Here is a 17,967-nt window from a genome sequence, read left to right as displayed (position 1 = left end):
GGGGTGGGGGGGCAGAGAGGAATAGTGTTGAGGGTCTGGAGGAGGTATAGAACTGATTAGTGCATAAATACGCAGAAACAGAACCAAAGCAAGGGAGCAGCGCCAGCGTTTATTAGTCAGGTAGGGTGTCTTTGTTACTATGGAGTGTTGGAAACGTTACGATCCAGAGCTTAGGTCAACAAACTTTTATTATTGAGCATTAGAAAGATTCAACTTAATTGCAAATCCTTTGAAAATAAAGTACTGTATATAATTTGTGTACAAATGTCACAACATGGGTAAAAAACAGAACAAAAATCAAACAAAACAACAACAAATTACCATATCCTTTCATAACAACACAGGAGAAAACACGTGTTGTGGGTCGCCAGAACCAGGTCATCAGGACCAGTCAGGAAACGCTGAATGTTTTGCTCTCTGAGCTACTTCTATCAATAGGTGTCCTTTTATTTTTTTTCCATTAGTGATTTTTTTCACTTCACTATTTTTTGGTTCAGTATTTTTTCTTTTTTTGGAAGCTATCTTTAGTAATAGCACATCTTCCATCCACATTTCATCCTCCTCCTCTACCAACCTGGAAACAGTCTCTCTGGAAAAGATCACATGTGGAGGTGAACAAGAATTCAGTAACGAATGGTTGTGGAGTGTCGAACCAGGCAGGGCGGTGCAGAGAAGAACCCTGAACTGTGTGTTTCATTCCAGTTATGTTCCAACTTCAGAAAAATATGAACACCTCCTCCTTTTTTTGCATGATTCTGTCATGAAAACCATACAAAACAGGCAGCAAGCAAAAACTGACTGGTTTCTCTACTGGTTCTCAGCTTTCGGTTCAATAGACCTACACATTCTTCTGCAACGACTGGACAAAACGGTTGGTATTGAGTCTTAACGGATCGTTCCCAGTTTGTTAACGTTAATAACGACTCCTCCCAGTCCACTACAGTTAGCTACGGAGTTCCTCAAGGCTCGGTTCTTGGACACATACTGTTCTTATACCTGCGTCCTTTAAGTAATTTGATAAGTAAACACGTCTACTTTCATTGTTTTGCTGATGATACCAAATTGTATCTATTAAACCTGATGCACCCAATCAGCTGGACAAACTACAAGAGTGTATTTTAGAGCTTAAAGATTAGCTGACCAACAACTTTCTGCTCCTGAACCTGGTAAAACTGAAGTCATTGCACTCGGCCCAAAAACTGTTGGGGATGCAGCGTCTAGTGATGTCATCACCTTGGATGATGTCACTACGCAGGTCAAAAACCACTGTGAGGAATCTAGAATCTGTCGTTAAACTCACACATAAAAAAGATTTCTAGAACTGTCTTTTTCTACCTTACGTAACATTGCAAAAATCCAGCATATTTTATAACGGAATCATGAATTAATTCTGCATTGATTAATTTCTCACACAGACAAAAAGACAGACTAGAAAGTTGGATATTCCATGAATGTAATTGTTTTTATTAAAAATGAAAACTTTTCAGCCTTTTATTTGAATCTGAGTTACATATTGCATAAATATGATCATTTTATATAAGGTCGTTAATAAAAGTCTTTTTATTTCAGACACCATTACAGTGGTTCAACACGTAGCTGTCATGGAGAACAAAATGTTCCCTACCAAATCTTTTTTTTTTTTTTTAATCTACTTAGTGCATACAAAAACAGGGTTCCATACATTTCTCACAAATACATACGTACATTGAAATAGACCTCTGTCTCAATCAACCGTTGCACTGGGTGGGTCAAAGCAGAGCTCGTCACCCCTGGAAGGCATGGAACTCCCCCTCGCTGAAGCCCTGCTGCTCCAACAGCCTGAAAGGCAACAGAAAAGGGGGTCAAGGCCAAAAAAAAATGCCAATACAGTATAATTTAATTGAATAATTTATATTTCTCATTGCATTTTTCCTTCACTCATGAACACCCCGTGATACTTGATCTCCACTTGAGGGACACACTCCTCTCCTGTCTGGAGGGGGCACTCCTCTCTTTTTTGGCAGAGACCCACAGTCTCAGCTAGAGGTCATTGTTCACCACCAGTAGGACCACATCATCTGATAAAAGCAGGGACGAAATCCTGAGGCCACCGAACCCGACACCCCCCACCCCCCCAGGCTGTACCTCCAGGTTCTGTCCATAAAAGTTAAGAACACAACCAGGGACAAAGGACGGTCCTGGTATCAAACCACAGCTGGAAACGAGTTTAAATTACTAACAGCTACGTAAAGAGACTCTGGGAACACATTATTAATAAAAAAATATTTATCGTTACAATATTATGTATTTCAGATTATATCTAAATTCATTTTTCTTGTGACCCTCATAAAACAAAAACAAGTACAAAAAAGATTTGCAGGAACAAAACAGGAATGCATGTAAAAGTTTAGCATCTGAAAAACCGTGTCTGACCTGCGGAAAACAAGTCCAGATGTGAGGATGTTAAAGTTAAAATAAAGTTAAAAATAAAGTTACCGTCAATGTCTTGAAAAAAGATCAAGTGAGAAGTTGGAAATATATATTTTCAGATGCAAAATGTGTTGAAGGCGCCAGACGGGGGTGTTCTACTCATGGTGGTAACACACACCTGACTATCAGCTCCGTGAAGGCAGGGGGGCCACACACACACACGTAGCACTGAGAGCCCCCAGGTCTGTTGAGGACATCCTTCAGCATGGCCTCGTCCACCCGACCCCTCCTGCCCCCCCAGCTGTCGCACGGCTCAGACAGGACGTGCTCCACCTCGAAGCTGACACACAACACAACACGGTACTGATCACACACAGGAAGTGATGTCATCACCAAAATTAAAACAGACTGCTGGGGACGCGTTTATGGAATTTTCCTTTGATAGGAGGATTTATTTCATATTATTTTAATTATTTCACATCGATGGAAGAGTTGACCCGCAAACTGTAACAAATAATTGTTTTTGAACTGATATTTGAGCAGTAAAATATGACTTCAACTGTAGCTGTGTCATATTCCATTTTAAGTGTTTTGACCATGAATGTAATATCACTAAGGAGCAGCACAGACAAGACCATAATGAAACACTCCTGGTACTGCATGAAACACTAGAATGGGACTCCAGATTCTTGTCTTTGATAGACTAAAACTTGCGGATCACTAATGTTCTAATGCTAATGATCTTTGCCAATCTAGATAAATAGAACTAGACAGGTGTAAACGTCACATAGTGCTCCTCCATCCAGCACAACCTCAAGGGAAGATCCCACGTGTAGCGTCAGTGAGGCGACACCTGGTGGACGCAGTGGTGTCCTACATGAATTATTTAAATTACCGTAAATTATAAGATGAATAAATCGCGATCTCGATTGCAGATTCCTTGATCGCGAGATTTTTCTGCTGTCACATCCTGACAGGCTCTTCTCAGACATTATTATAAATGACACCAGCAGTCATGTGACAAGATGAGGTCGTAGACGAACACACGCAGCTTCAGTACCTCTCTTTAGCAGCAGCCAGTTCATCCAGTTCACAGCGACACAGGATGTCCTCCTCTCGTCGGTTGAAAAACAGCAGCTTGACTTTCCTGAGGACAGAGACACGCAGACGGTTGACAGACGGACGCTCCATCGGAGACACGTCAGTGAAATACATTCCACTATTCATGGTTTAAACGTCTCTAACATACGTTAAAAAAAAAGATTGAAGCACAAGCTCTTATCAGCTGATCAATGTAAATCATTTGATTGGTTGTCTCTTTAATGACCAATAAAATATATTGATAAGATAATCATGGTTTGGCTGGTCCTAGGATTTACATTCTGGCGCGACTTATATATTAAAATATATAATTTCACGTTGGTTATTTTCACACTGCGGCCACAAGTGGGCGCTCTAGGTTTGTGTGCCAGTATCTGCTACCCCTATCACTCCTGTACCAACGGAAATTTAAAGTTTAATCATCAACTTATAAAGACTGAACACAAATACTCCCCAAAAACAAAATCATATTCTGCAAATTACAAGTTAGACATAGTGAAATATGAAACTGAAAATGGAAATCGAGCAGCAGAAAAAAAGTTCAGAAAGAATGTCACTGACACAGAGAAAACGCTTTTTTCTGGATTGTTCGCCATTATTTTTTCTCCACAATCAAAATTTGAGTATGATAAAGATATTTCTTTAACATTTTAATGGTGTTTTCATAATGCTGAGTCATCAACAAATCAAGGAGTTTGAAAGGTGGGACAAAAGAGGCATCTCTTCACCAGTTCTGTGTCTGTGAGCAACATCTGAACTACAAGGTTTTCCTTTTGACACTGAAGCTTTTTCTATAAATAATAATAAGGAAAAACGACACTCTGCCCATCAGTTATTGTGTGAATCCTCTGACGGCTCCCACCTGATGCTCTCGATGTCCTGTAGGGCCGATCGTATGAGGCGAACCATTGGCGTGAGCCCCGTGCCGGCTGCTAACAGGTAAAGGTGCGTGACATCACGAAGGGGGCGGAGACTGAAGGTACCCTCAGGACCACTAATGGATATATGGGCACCTGAAGAATAAATGGGAACAAAAATGGATGCTAAAGAAATACTAAAATTAAAACAAAGATGATGCTCAGACAACAGTTTGTTACTGTACTGGTTTACATTGAGATTATACATCACAAAGGGACGCTGAATTTCCTGTAAACCGCTGAAACAATTCATTTCATGATTGTAGCAGGACATGAATATCCTAATCAGGGCTCTAGGACATTAAATGAGTAGATACGTTTATTCTATTGCAGAAAATACTGTACAGTATTTTCCGCACTATAAGGCACACCTAAAAGCCTGGCTTCACCTCACCTCCGACTGGACTACCGATCGATCGTAACAATATTTCATTAATAAACGAAGACGAACGTCGGAGCTTAAATATGTGTTTCGAACTTCAGATCAGGAAATAATCCGCTCTGTTGGAACTGAGTGGTCCATGATTTCTGTTAGGATTTGGCACTATAGAAATAAAATTAAATTTGACTGTGTTTTTAGATAATTTTGAACTACAGTATTTTGTAGTGCTTTTATCAGTAAATGTCAGCAGCCAAGGAGAAAACCCATGTGTATTGACTTCTTTCTAAAATGGCAAAGTGATCAGGTTTCCTTCATGAGGCTCAGAATGGCCTCATTGACATAACAATAGGGGCCATTAACAGCGGATTAAAGGTATGCACAGTCATTAATGCTCCACCTAGTGGACGGATAGAACAACTACAGCCACTATTTTTTTTAATCAATTAAAAAAAAAAAAAAAAAAATTATATGTGCCTTATAATCTGGTGTGCCTTGTAGTGCAGAAAATGCTGTGATTGCGTCTGTGACTCACCTATGGGCAGGCTGTTGAGATAAGGTGTGAACACCCCGTCTGGGTACACCTTTATCAAGAGGTAGATGTCTGATTCCTGTGGGGGGCTTCGTGATGTTGGTGCCAGGCTTGGATCTATTGGGGTGTACGGCCTCACCACCTCTGTGTCTGCGTTTGGAGACATTTACGTAAGACTTTGACGGACAGCGAGGAAACAAAACCCACTGATTTTAAAGAACAAGGTTCTTCATCTCTTCCTTGTCCTGATTTGTTCGTTAGCTGTGGTAACGTACCCTGAATGAGGGCTTTGAGGAACACGTGTTGTCCAACAGGCAGATGCCTGACGGTCCCAGGTGGAAGCTGCATCCTGAAAATATAGGTGTTATGGTTCACCTCAGTCTTAGACACCAACAAGCACCCCCGATAGCAGAGAGCTGAAACAAGACCATTCAGACCGATTAACCCGTTTCCCATCTCAGGTGTGAGCAGGTCAGCGTCACCTGCAGACAGAATTAAAGTGTGATGGAGATTATTTGATGGAGACTGGATCTTACCTCTGTCTTTTTTCTTTAACAGTGTATTGTGATTTTCCAGAGGCTCCCCCAGACTGGTCCATTTTCGTTTGACCTGTTTTTGCATGTTGACCTGGATCTTCCCCACTAAGGCAGTAGTGTGTACTGTTGGACAAATGACAACAGCAGACTATAAAGACAAATCTGTTTCAGAAACAGAATCCACGAGGGTATTGCACGGGGGCTCCAGTCCCTTTAGTGCGACCTGTGCTCACAGCCCAGCACCAGCACCAAAACACCAGTATAGGAACGGCAGTAGGGGTAGAATCTACATCTGGTAAGGGTTTTGGTGATCAGCAGTGGATGGCTATGAAGGCGATCAGTTTCCAGTGACTGCAATCACCTCTATAACTTATAGAAACTGTAAGTTATAAAAACTCCATAGAACTAGTTATAGAACTTTATAGAGTTCGATAAAGTTCTATAACTATTTCTATAGTTTCTATAGTTTGTATAACTTATAAAGTTTCTCTAAGTTATAGAAACTGTACAAGTTTCTGTAACTTTCAACAACTTATAGAGTTTCTGTAACTCTAAGTTTCCAGCTTATAGAGTTCACAACTCTTTAAGTTGGAAACTCTATAAGTTTACCTTATAGATTTCTTTATGCCAAAGGCTTTGGGTGAACTGTGAACATGTGGAATGACCACTGCTGTCCCTGATCACACACTCTGATCACACACTCTGATCACACACTCTTTAACAGGTGTCCCTTTGGCTCAGACCATCTGTTCTTCTTTTCCTTTCAGCTTTTCCCTTCAGGGGTCTCCACAGCCAATCAGTGTCCTCCATCTAACCCTGTCTTCTACATCCTCTTCTCTCACACCAACTACCTTCATGTCTTCCCTCATAACATCCATAAACCTCCTCTTTGGTCTTCCTCTAGGCCTCCTGCCTGGCAGTTCAAAACTCAGCATCCTTCTACCAATATATTCACTATCTCTCCTCTGGACATGTCCAAACCATCTCAGTCTGGCCTCTCTGACTTTATCTCCAGAACCTCTAACATGTGCTGTCCCTCTGATGTACTCATTCCTGATCCTATCCATCCTGGTCACTCCCAGAGAGAACCTCAGCATCTTCATCTCTGCTACCTCCAGCTCTGTCTCCTGTCTTTTCCTCAGTGACACTGTCTCTAGACCAAACAACATCGCTGGTCTCACCACAGTTTTGTACACCTTTCCTTTCATTTTAGCTGAAACTCTTCTATCACACATCACACCTGACACTTTCCTCCACCCGTTCCATCCTGCCTGGACACGCTTCTTCACCTCTTTTCCACACTCTCCATTGCTCTGGACTGTTGACCCTAAGTACTTCAAATCCTCCACCTTCTTGATCTCTTCTCCCTGTAACCTCACTCTTCCACTTGGGTCCCTCTCATTCACACACATGTACTCTGTCTTACTGCGGCTAACCTTCATTCCTCTCCTTTCCAGGACAAACCTCCACCTCTCTAGTTTCTCCTCCACCTGTTCCCTGCTCTCACTGCAGATCACAATGTCATCTGCAAACATCATAGTCCATGGAGATTCCTGTCTAACCTCGTCTGTCAGCCTGTCCATCACCATAGCAACAAGAAGGGGCTCAGAGCTGATCCCTGATGCAGTCCCACCTCCACCCTGAACTCCTCTGTCACACCTACAGCACACCTCACCACTGTCTTACAGTCCTCATACATGTCCTGCACCGCTCTAACATACTTCTCTGCCACTCCAGACTTCCTCATACAATACCACAGTTCCTCTCTGGACACCCTGTCATCAGCTTTCTCCAGATCTACAAAAACACAATGCAGCTCCCTCTGGCCTTCTCTGTACTTCTCTATCAACATCCTCAACGCAAATACTGCATCTGTAGTACTCTTTTTTGGCATGAAACCATACTGCTGCTCACAGATGTTCACTTCTGTCTAGCTTCCACTACTCTTTCCCATAACTTCATTGTACGGCTCATCAGCTTTATTCCTCTGTAGTTGCCACAACTCTGCACATCTCCCTTGTTCTTAAAAATGGGCACCAGCACACTTCTCCTCCATTCCTCAGGCATCTTCTCACTATCTAAGATCCTGTTGAACAACCCAGTCAGAAACTCTACTGCCACCTCTCCTAGACACTTCCAAACATACTCTGGTTAAATACTTCACGCTTTTTATTCTTACCGGTGATGCTGTCCTCAACGGAATCAGCTAGACCTGAAAGAACATCAAAACAGCCATTATAAGTCACATATCCAATGATAAACTGCAATTCAAACCGTAATATATTTGATAAAATAGAGGTTAGCCGTTTCAATAAAAAACCCCCACACAAAATAAGTTATAAAAGGAGCAAAACATCAAGTCCAGGTGACTTCATTCTACACGGTGATCAAATATCAGTGTGACCCACACAGGTACAAGCTCACCCAGCTGAGTGCTTGTGTTTCTAATTTTTTGATACGTCAGCTCAGTGAAGGACTTGGAGAAGCACTTCACCCCAAACTAGACGGTCAGATTACTAAGATGGAAGAACGCGTCAGAAAGCAGGCGTCTGAAGATGAGCTGCTGAGGAAACACAGATCTGATGATGCAGAGGAGAAGGATGAACCTAATGGTTGATGTGAAGAATTGGAAAAGGCTGGACTGAGAGACTGCACAGAGGCAAAAGGGACGGTATAACATCACCAGACTTAACTCCAGGGGCAGGCTGTGTAAAGATGCTCCAGGTTTAACACATGGAACGCCATGACAACCAACAAGCGGCTGGCATTTCGTACAGGAACATCTGCACTGACTATGGTCTGGAAGTCCTACGTACAGAATGGAAGGACCTCCTAAAGTGGTTGTCATTGACCGACCAACCAGACGCTGTGTTGCTGAACAAACAACAGAAGTAGAAGTAGGTGATGCACGTAGAAATCAATCAAAAACAGGATCGATTGATTCTTCTAAGGATAATATAAGGGATTCTTCTGACAGCAGGTCCTAATGATCATGTTATTATGAACTGATGTAGAAACATCCACTGTTGTTGTCAAGGTGAGGAAGACAGTTTGCAGGATGAGAGCCGAGTTTATTTCCAAGACCAGACCAGAGAGGCTAACCCTGAGGAGAGCATCTTAGAAATAACTGATTGGATGAGAGACTCTAATTTATGCAAGTATTGTGTATTACTGGGTAGTGCAGAAGTAACTAAATACATCGCCAATTAGAAAAAAAAAGAATGCATCGACTAAATGTTTTGCATGAATGAATTTTATTTTTGCAGTTGATAGCAAAAAGTCATGGTTTTACTTACGTAAATGCATCATGTAGGACATTTTCCCCAGAAGAACTTCCACCCGAAGAACTCCTGACTCAAGATCAACCAGGGTGCAGCCGGTGTTGGGAACCTGACAGAAAAAAATAAAATAAATTACATATATATATATATATATATATTTGTGTGTGTGTGTGTGTGTGTGTTATATAACACATATATTAGTGGATTTAGAGCCTTAAAAAATATAAAAAGTCAGTTAAAGGTAAATCCCTCTCAATCTCAGACAAACACAGATGTTAAACGCAGCCTGGATTAGAGGGGGAACAATGGATCTGTGAACCAAGCAAATTCTTCTGAATGAATTCATTAATTCAGTGAACAGCAGGAAATGTGTGTGACTTCAAGCACATCTGACTAAAGAGGGGAAATAAAGGAGCAAACAAAACAGGAAATGCAAACAATTTCTATATTTTACATGCAAAGACATTTTATAATATACGATACAAGTGTTTTATTGTGTAAGGCAAGACTTTCACAGCTAACACTAGTGATGCCCAGTCAGTGATCAGTGATCCCAAACTGTCTGCTAGCCGGTTTGCAGTGACGGATGAGTGGTTACCTGTCGTTTAGTGTAAACGACCACGTGAACGGTCACGTCTGTCTGGAACCAGTCGTACCTACACACACACACACACACACAGTTCATGATCACGTTAACTGTATGACCACACGCGTGTTTGTTACTAGTTGTGTCTTCAGTCGTACCGAGGCTGACTGTCTCTGTCCGGGAGAGGAGTTACCGACACGGGGGGCAGGAGGCCCGTCAGTGCTGGAGGAGGAGGAGGAGGAGGGTTGATCACTGAGAAGAAAAGAGAAGAGCATCACTGTAACGATGACAAATACTGTCTGATGGTCTGTCTCATTAAATAAGGAAGAAGCACAAACAACACATAGTCCACTCTGAACCATGAAAGTGAAAAGAGCCTTTATTCAGACTCTAAACCAGCGATTCTTAAAAACAGGGACATGGAATAACACCCGGGGGGGGGGGGTGGACTCACCATCATTTGCTTTCTCACTGCCTGATTACGTCAACTTTTTTTTTTTCTTTCTTTCTTTCTTTCAATAAATCGAATCAGAGAAAGTGGCAGCTTTTAAATTTTATCTCTGAGAGGCAAAACTCACAATTTCTGTGACCAGGAAGAGGAGAACTGAAAACAAAACTGTTCCAGAAGCAGCTCCTGTTTTCTGCTGTAACATCAGATGTCGCTTAAAACTAGAATCTGGTTTCTATAAAATGACAAAAGACCTGAATAACTTTAGGAACATCTGGTGTCACAAAAATGTCCTATGAACTTTAGATGATGATCAGCTCACTTTTGCAAACTTCCTGATATAATGTACTAATTTTTAAATTGTATTTCCTTTTATCGGTTTTTAGTGTTGTTGAAGCGCTGTAGTGCTTTCATCTAATGTAAAATTGTAAAAGTTTTGAATTAAGTGTTTTTGCAAAAATCAAAAAAAAAATCTTTATTTTCTTTCTTCACTTTTGCAAACTTCCTGATATAATGCACTAATTTTTAAATTGTATTTCCTTTTGTTTATTGGTGTTTAGTGTTTTTGAAGTTTCATCTAATGTAAAATTGTAAAATGTTTGAATGTGATTAAATTTTTTTGCAAAAATAAAAAAAAACCTTTTCTTTCTTTTTCTTTTCTTTCTCTTGTTTGCTTCTTTCTTTTACATTTCTTTGATATGTTTCATTACTATACAATTTGATATATAAATGACATTATGAAATAACATATTATGTTGAAAAAAGTAGTTTCGGAGCGTCTTAGAACGGATTAAGACCACTTACATTATTTGAAATATGTATTTGGAATTCAAACAAATCTCTATTCCTTTAGGAACTGAGGTTTGTCTGTATTTAAAATAAAAAAATGAAAATGTCTTCTCTGCTGAGGTCTGAACTGTTAACTCATCCCACCAGAACTAGATGTGATTAATGCTTCTACACACATCAAACCAGTTTAGGTCTCTTAAAGTAAAGGTTTGTTTTGTCGTTTGGTTTTCAGTTTAGAGTTTACACCACTCCTCATACAGTCGTATGATTACAACCATCCATTCCTCATAACTACCAGCGGATGAAGGTAGAACAGGACTCAACGTTGGTCTTTTTTTTAACCAGGTAGGTGGCCTGACATTCCTCCACCAGCGTGAGACACTGGAAACAAGGTGAACACAACAGAGGATGATTGGGATGGAGCGGGATTTGAACTGCCAACCTTGAGGTGATTGGAGGACCTACTGCCCTGCCCCCAAACTGTCCATCATTTCAAACAGTTTGCTCTGAACATTTAGGGGTTGGATTTTCATGTCTAAACTCTGATCTTTGCACTGGGCGGGGCTCCAACATCACGTCCCACTAGAGGACACCAGGACCCTCAGGCTCCACTCATGGAGTCTATTTATGACAGTTTGGTCAGAAACGATCACGTTCAGTACTGGGGTCTGTGCATCACACACAATCCTACAGTTACGGGAGGTTGTGTGTGTGTGTGTGTGTGTGTGTGTCTACCTTTCTTAACAGTAGCCATTCTCCCCACCAAGCACTCTTTCAACATGGACTCATAGTTCACCCACCGGTGTACCTGCACACAAATATGGCCGTTACCATAGCAACAAACAGCCCCACTATAACTATGGTCACATTTCCCAGCTGAGCCTTCCAGGATATCTTATAGGGGTTGTTTATAGGACAGTAATCCCTCGTTTATTCACGCTTCCAGATGCACGGCTCCACCTCATCACGTGATACCGTACGCGCACGCCATTGGCTGACAGCATCTGGAGGTGCGCTGCGTTCCGTGACTCACGGAAGTAGTGAGTAGTGTATTCTATAACACCCGCAAAAGAAACTCTAAATATTTTGGTTAAAAGTGTACAATGTGAATTATGGTACTCTTCAGCCCCCCTCTACCTGATCAAACAGCTCGGTGCCGTCTATCCCAGCAGCCTTCATCAGCTCCTCTTCTCCCCCAGGGTGGTAGTCCATGTAGGGGCTCAGGTTGTAAACCATTCCTGAAACACACACAAGAAGGAACTTTTGGCCTCTTTTTAAAAATGATGCACCTTCTCACAAAAACATTTTCTTGTCTTTTAATGTCTGACTGTCCACACAGTCTACAGCCTGTACCCGTCTGGAACCCCTACTGTCACAACTATAAAACCTGGTCCCATCATGCATGTGGGGGGTCCATTAGTTTGGATTGTCATTAAGTGATGGATACATGAAGATAAAATGGATCAAATACAGTGGTATGAAAAATATGGGGCACCAATGACAATTTCTATTATTTTCATTAATAAATCATTGGATGTTTGGCAAAACAGAGAACTACAGCGAGATCATGCTGTAGTTCTCTTGTGGGGTGTGAGTTTGACAGTTCTCCTAGCCTCTCTGGCCTCCACAAGAAATGTGTTTGTGTTCTCTTTTCATCAGGCTCTGAGTTAACTTTTTGTAGTTGTCCCTAAACCATGATGTCGAACAATCTTTTCTTTCAGGTCATTGAGAACCCCTTTGAGGCCCCCATGTTTCCAATCTTCACAGGGGATTCAAACAGAAACCTAACATACAATCGATCACCTTAAATACCTTTTCTCACGATCTGGTTCACCTGTCTCTGAGGTTCAAAGCTCGATGAGCTTACCTAGACCAATGTTGTGTTCCAGTTAACCAGTGCTCAGAAGCTACAGGTACAGTGATCCCTCGTTACTCACGGCTAACGCGTTCCCTTTCTGAACCCTCCCCATACTGACATTAAACCACCTTCTATCTGTGTTACCTTTTCCGGCCTCCTATCTTTGTGAAGTGGGATTTCACTGCCCTCATTAGACAGGACCGGCTTGTTGTAGAGAAACAAACTCAGGTCTACCATTAATTTTCACTGCTCCTATCATTTGATTGACTTGTTAACCCTTTATAAGGGTATAATCAGTGTTTTTTCCTATGTTGAATGCACTAATTGTGAATCACTGTACAGTAATCCCTCGCTTGTTCACGCTTCAAGATGCACGGCTTCACCTCATCACAGATTTTTAATGAAAGATAAAAGTGGTTTAAACAGTCTATCAGAGTGTGGGGAAGGGTAATACAGATAGAAGGTGCTTTAATATCAGTATGGGGAGGGTTCGTAATGTTTAAATTACAATATTTTCCGCACTAGAAGGCGCACCTTCAATGAATGGCCTATTTTAAAACTATTTTCATTTCTAAGAACAACTGTTGGTTTTTGAGAAAATTAAAGGCTTTTAGGTGCGCCTAAAATACCGTAAATAATAAAATAGTTTGTCGCTACCTCGTGGAATTTGGTCTTGGAACGCACTAACTGTGAGTAATGAGGGGTTAAACCTCATTAGCTCAGTCACTAATACCAGGACTTTAATGACGCGGCCGTCGCCAGGACGACTGCGTCATCGAGGGAATGAAGATGAAACCGATCCGTGGCGCAACACAGGGTGGGTAGCGCTGCCTTAACCCCCCCTGCAGGAGTGATAATTCACGTCACTCTACAGGTGAGTCAAAGACTACAGGTGTGGTAACAACATGTGCGTGTTGTTGCCTGTTGGACGCGTGTCTCACCTCTGATGCTGGTCCAGCAGTCCTCTCTGGTGTTGTGTTTCTGCAGCTCCTCCTGGGTGACCTCGATCAGACGCCCCCGCAGTCCCGTCAGGTCCCTCCCGCTCTTAGAAAACCGGATCCAGTCCATCAGACTGTGTCCAGGCTTTAGAGCCACCTGAGGAGGACGGACAGGACAGAGCAGGAGGTGATCAGTCACTGCTACAACACACACACACACACACACACACACACACACACACACACACACACACCCACACACCCACACACCCACACTACCAGTCAAAGAGACGCCTGGAGACGCCTCCTCTTTTCATAACAGACACCATAAAACCATGAACATAATGAAGTTAAATATCAAATAAAAATCCACTAAAACAATTTAAAATAAGTTAGAAGAGGAGATACAATCAGATAAAAACAATTAAAACAATGTGTAATAATACACAAAAACACTTACAGTATTTTCCGCACTTTAAGGCGCACTGGACTATAAGGCGCACCCTCAATAATTTGTTTGTTTTATCATTTATTTCATATATAAGGAGCACTGGATTATAAGGCGCATACAATAAAAAATAAATAAAATTTATTTGATAAACTGCAGCGGCTGTAGTTGCGCAATCTGTCCACTAGATGGAGCCGCGCTGCTCAGGCAGTCATGATTGCATTCATGACTTCCTGACTACCTCTGAATGGCCCCTATTGTTATGTCAATAAGCCATTCTGAGCCTCATCAAGGAAACCTGATCACTTGATCACTTTGCCATCTTAGAAAGAAGTCAACACGCATATTAAAAAACCTGACATTAAAAACTGGTTAAATTCATTAGGAGTGCAGTCAGTGCGAACAGAGCGGATTATTTCCTGAACTGAAGTTCGAAGCAGATATTTGAGCTCCGACGTTCATCTTCGATTATTAATTAAATATTGTTTCGATCGATCGGTAGTCCAGTCGGAGGTGAAGTGCTGCTATTTGCTGCTGTGTGTCCTAAACAATTTTTTAACTAGTTTTTAATGTCAGGCTGATAATTTACTGTCAAACGTGACGCTGTTTTACTCCTAGAACTGACTTTAACGTCGGTGTCTCACCACCGTGAATCTCACCGCACGTCACTGCAGACAGAATACACAAGCCTGAACACACCCCTCCGCCCCCCAGAGATATCAACTACATTTGTAAATCAATGCAGCACACCAGACACCTTTGTCTAGCAGTGACTGCTCTTGAAATTTCATAAAAGGCTGGAAGTTCATCTTTGAGGGTCTTTATTCACCTTTATGCCAGTTTCTCCGTGTGTTTCCACAGACTGATAGAATGGACCGTCACTAGATTCCAGATGACAGCACAATGGCTTTTTTAAGACCAATTCAGTTTAAAGTGGGTTATTTCCGACGCCAAATAGTTAGGAAATACTGACTACCTTGACTACCGTTGTTAGGGGCCGTGGGCCCGAGTGCCTTGTGAGGGGGCTCCTCTGGTGGCGGAGTGCGGCATGACTGGCGGCCAGACTGCCGGCTTTTTTTAATCGATCATATTTTTAACCAATATTAATATGAATATTAATCCATATATAAGATGCACCAGATTATAAGGTGCACTACGGGTTTATGAGAAAATTTTAGGCTTTGAGGTGCGCCTTATAGTGTGGAAAATACAGTACTGTGTTAATCATACGCCCAAAAATCTTTCAACTAATTCTCTTGCAGTCTTTCCTTTAACTCGGGTGAGAAAGGGGGGAGACACAGGTGAAACCAGACTAAACAGAATGCCGTCAAGGCCATAACTGTGAATTTAAACACCTCACATTACTCATATTATATATTTTTTATGCTTTAATTTATCCTTTCCACTAAGCGTTAATAATTTCTATTTGGTGGATTGTTGTTTGGCTGCCATTCGTGTTTTTTTTTTTAAAGAATATCATCCCTGACTGCAATTATCCTGTTACAAACTAGTACAGGTAGTCGCCGACTTACGACCTGTGCAACTTACGACCGACCGACTTTACGACCACAATGTCCGGGTAACGCGGGCATTCCCTCCAGCCACAGTACTCACGCTCTCAGACTCCCGCGCTCTCTTCAGTCCCCACGGCGCACACACGCTGTTCAGTCACACTGAGATCAGCAGCCCAGCCCACTACTGATGGGCTGGGCTGCTTAGGAGGCTGTGACGGAGAAATGTATGAATGGCGTATGGGAAAACTGTCAAGCGTTACGTGAACTCTTCTGCTGGATTTGAAAGTGACGAAGAACTTGATCAGATTCGGGAGAAAATAGTGAAACTGGCAAAAAACCTCTCCTTGGAGAACTCACGAATGATCGCGCTGTATGAAGAACTGATCGCGCTGGAAGAAGAAAGAGTGGAAGAAGAAGAGAGAAGAGAAGCAGAGAAAGAAGACGAGGAAACAGAAAAAATGTTCACCACCAAAGGCTTGTCAGAAGGCTTTTCCCTGTTAAATAAACTCCGTGCACACTTTGAAGAAATGCACATAGAACATAGAAACATTTGCAAGGATTGAACGGATGGCAAACGACGCTTTCCGTCCATATCGTGAAATTTATGAGGAGAAAAAGAAACGAACAATTCAGACAAAGCTCACAATGATTATGAAAAGATCGTCTCCCGCTCCCACCAACCCACACGCTGCCCCAGCTGATGATCCGGACGACCCCCAGCCAAGAACTAGCGCTGCTGGATTTAATTTTTACGTAAGAGTCGATTTACGACCAAGTCGAGTTACGACCGATCTGTCGGTCCCAATCGCGGTCGTAAGTCGGCGACTACCTGTATTTAGGTTGTGTAATACTGAGGAAAATATTTAGTTTCTTTTTAAATTCACATTACAACTAGTTGTAATGCCTCACATTTATAGCATTAATAATATGATGGTAATGGTATGATGTAACTCAGTGTAATGCAAAATAGATGTAACTACTCCTAAATGTTAAGTTACTAAATACATTACTTATTCAAGTTACAAACATTACAGTTTGCTCATTGCTCTGTTACAACAAATCCTTTTATAAATCCTTTAATACCTTTTTTTGTCAATGTTAAAATGGACTTAGTGTATTGTGGGACATGTAGTTTTGGTCAAAGCCCATTTTTGACCTATTTACTTAAAGACACACTGACCATTAATGCTCTCGCGGGCCACATAAAATGATGTGGCGGGCCACATTTGGCCCCCGGGCCTTGAGTTTGACACATGTGGTTTATTAAGGATGCTTCCTATTATTACTGCTTACCTTTGAATTGGTGGCAGTTTAGTTTCCACTCATGTAGAAAATGTGATTTTCTAATGAGTGTGGTTTCCAGGTCGGAGTAATCAGATTACATCTGTCCTCCATTCAAAGGAGGCTGTGCTGACGGGGGACCCTGAGGACCCCCCCACAGAGCTGCGGCTCTGGACCACCTGAACCGGTCCGGGCTGACGCGACACGCCGGTCTTACCTTCTTCCTCCCGGGCTGGCCGGACGCAGCGACCCGCTGCTGGGACCCCGGCAGGGGGAACGCCTGGGCGGACGGGTTCAACATGTCGAACACAGCGGAACCGCAGCGGAGACACGGCGTTAGGTGTTAGCGGCGGACGCTCCTTCCGCGTCCACAAGCATTTCTTCAGGCTGCGTTGAGAAACACTCCCGAGTCATGAGGCTAGCTAAGCTAAGCTAAACGAAGCTAGCAGAACAGGACGTGACCGTCGCACGCTAACTGTTGATCATTACTGATTATTGTTTTTAATCAGGGACTTTTCAATAGATTTTAATTTTGTTAATCAAACTATGACCTTTGATTCCATTTTGTTGCTGTTCTGTCATTTATTAGCGGGCTAATAAGTCACTGCACGTCCTCTATAGCAAGACTACAGAAATGTCGTACAGTGTGGCGCTAACAAATGACGTCATCAAAGCACGACGTCCCTCCGGTGTCCTCGTTCTGACCTGGAAGAAATCCATTTTATGATTCCAATCGTTTTGATTCTGTCCGGCCATGAATTCCAAAATATTTGAAAACAATTTTTGAAATCTTATGTATTATGTTATGCTTCCTTAATTTTCCCTTTCGGGGAACAAATCAGTATTTATATATATTTTTTTTTAAAAAAGAAAAAAAAATATATAGAGACCTGGAAAAATGTGTTCATCACATTAGGACCCCTTTACGCCTCATGGCATTTTCAAAAAAA

The 17,967-nt window shown here is 41.9% G+C and overlaps 1 protein-coding gene across 1 annotated transcript; it reads right to left on the bottom strand.

Moving 5' to 3' along the window:
* Positions 1–1,443: 1,443 nt before the first annotated feature.
* cyb5r4 (cytochrome b5 reductase 4) lies at positions 1,444–17,662 on the bottom strand. The gene is made up of 15 exons (XM_068332391.1): positions 17,235–17,662; positions 13,778–13,931; positions 12,116–12,216; positions 11,714–11,786; positions 9,900–9,993; positions 9,754–9,811; positions 9,171–9,264; positions 8,054–8,086; positions 5,875–5,997; positions 5,614–5,754; positions 5,342–5,488; positions 4,373–4,523; positions 3,470–3,556; positions 2,588–2,749; positions 1,444–1,818 (listed from the first exon to the last, which is right to left on the bottom strand). Exons 1-15 carry the CDS (start codon positions 17,316–17,318, stop codon positions 1,764–1,766), a joined length of 1,557 nt encoding a protein of 518 aa, XP_068188492.1. The 5' UTR covers positions 17,319–17,662; the 3' UTR covers positions 1,444–1,763.
* Positions 17,663–17,967: the final 305 nt, after the last annotated feature.

The sequence above is a fragment of the Antennarius striatus genome, chromosome 14, assembly GCF_040054535.1.
Source record: "Antennarius striatus isolate MH-2024 chromosome 14, ASM4005453v1, whole genome shotgun sequence".
Taxonomy (NCBI): domain Eukaryota; kingdom Metazoa; phylum Chordata; class Actinopteri; order Lophiiformes; family Antennariidae; genus Antennarius; species Antennarius striatus.
This window is presented reverse-complemented; position numbering and strand designations above follow the sequence as displayed.

Excerpts from the sequence above, each read along its gene's own strand:
- cyb5r4 (XM_068332391.1), bottom strand. The coding sequence starts at position 17,318 with ATGTTGAACCCGTCCGCCCAGGCGTTCCCCCTGCCGGGGTCCCAGCAG. Across the intron at positions 13,932-17,234 it reads GCCAGCCCGGGAGGAAGAAG|GTGGCTCTAAAGCCTGGACA; the intron begins GTAAGACCGGCG and ends CGTCCTCCTCAG. Across the intron at positions 5,755-5,874 it reads GTTAAAGAAAAAAGACAGAG|CTCTCTGCTATCGGGGGTGC; the intron begins GTAAGATCCAGT and ends GTCTTGTTTCAG.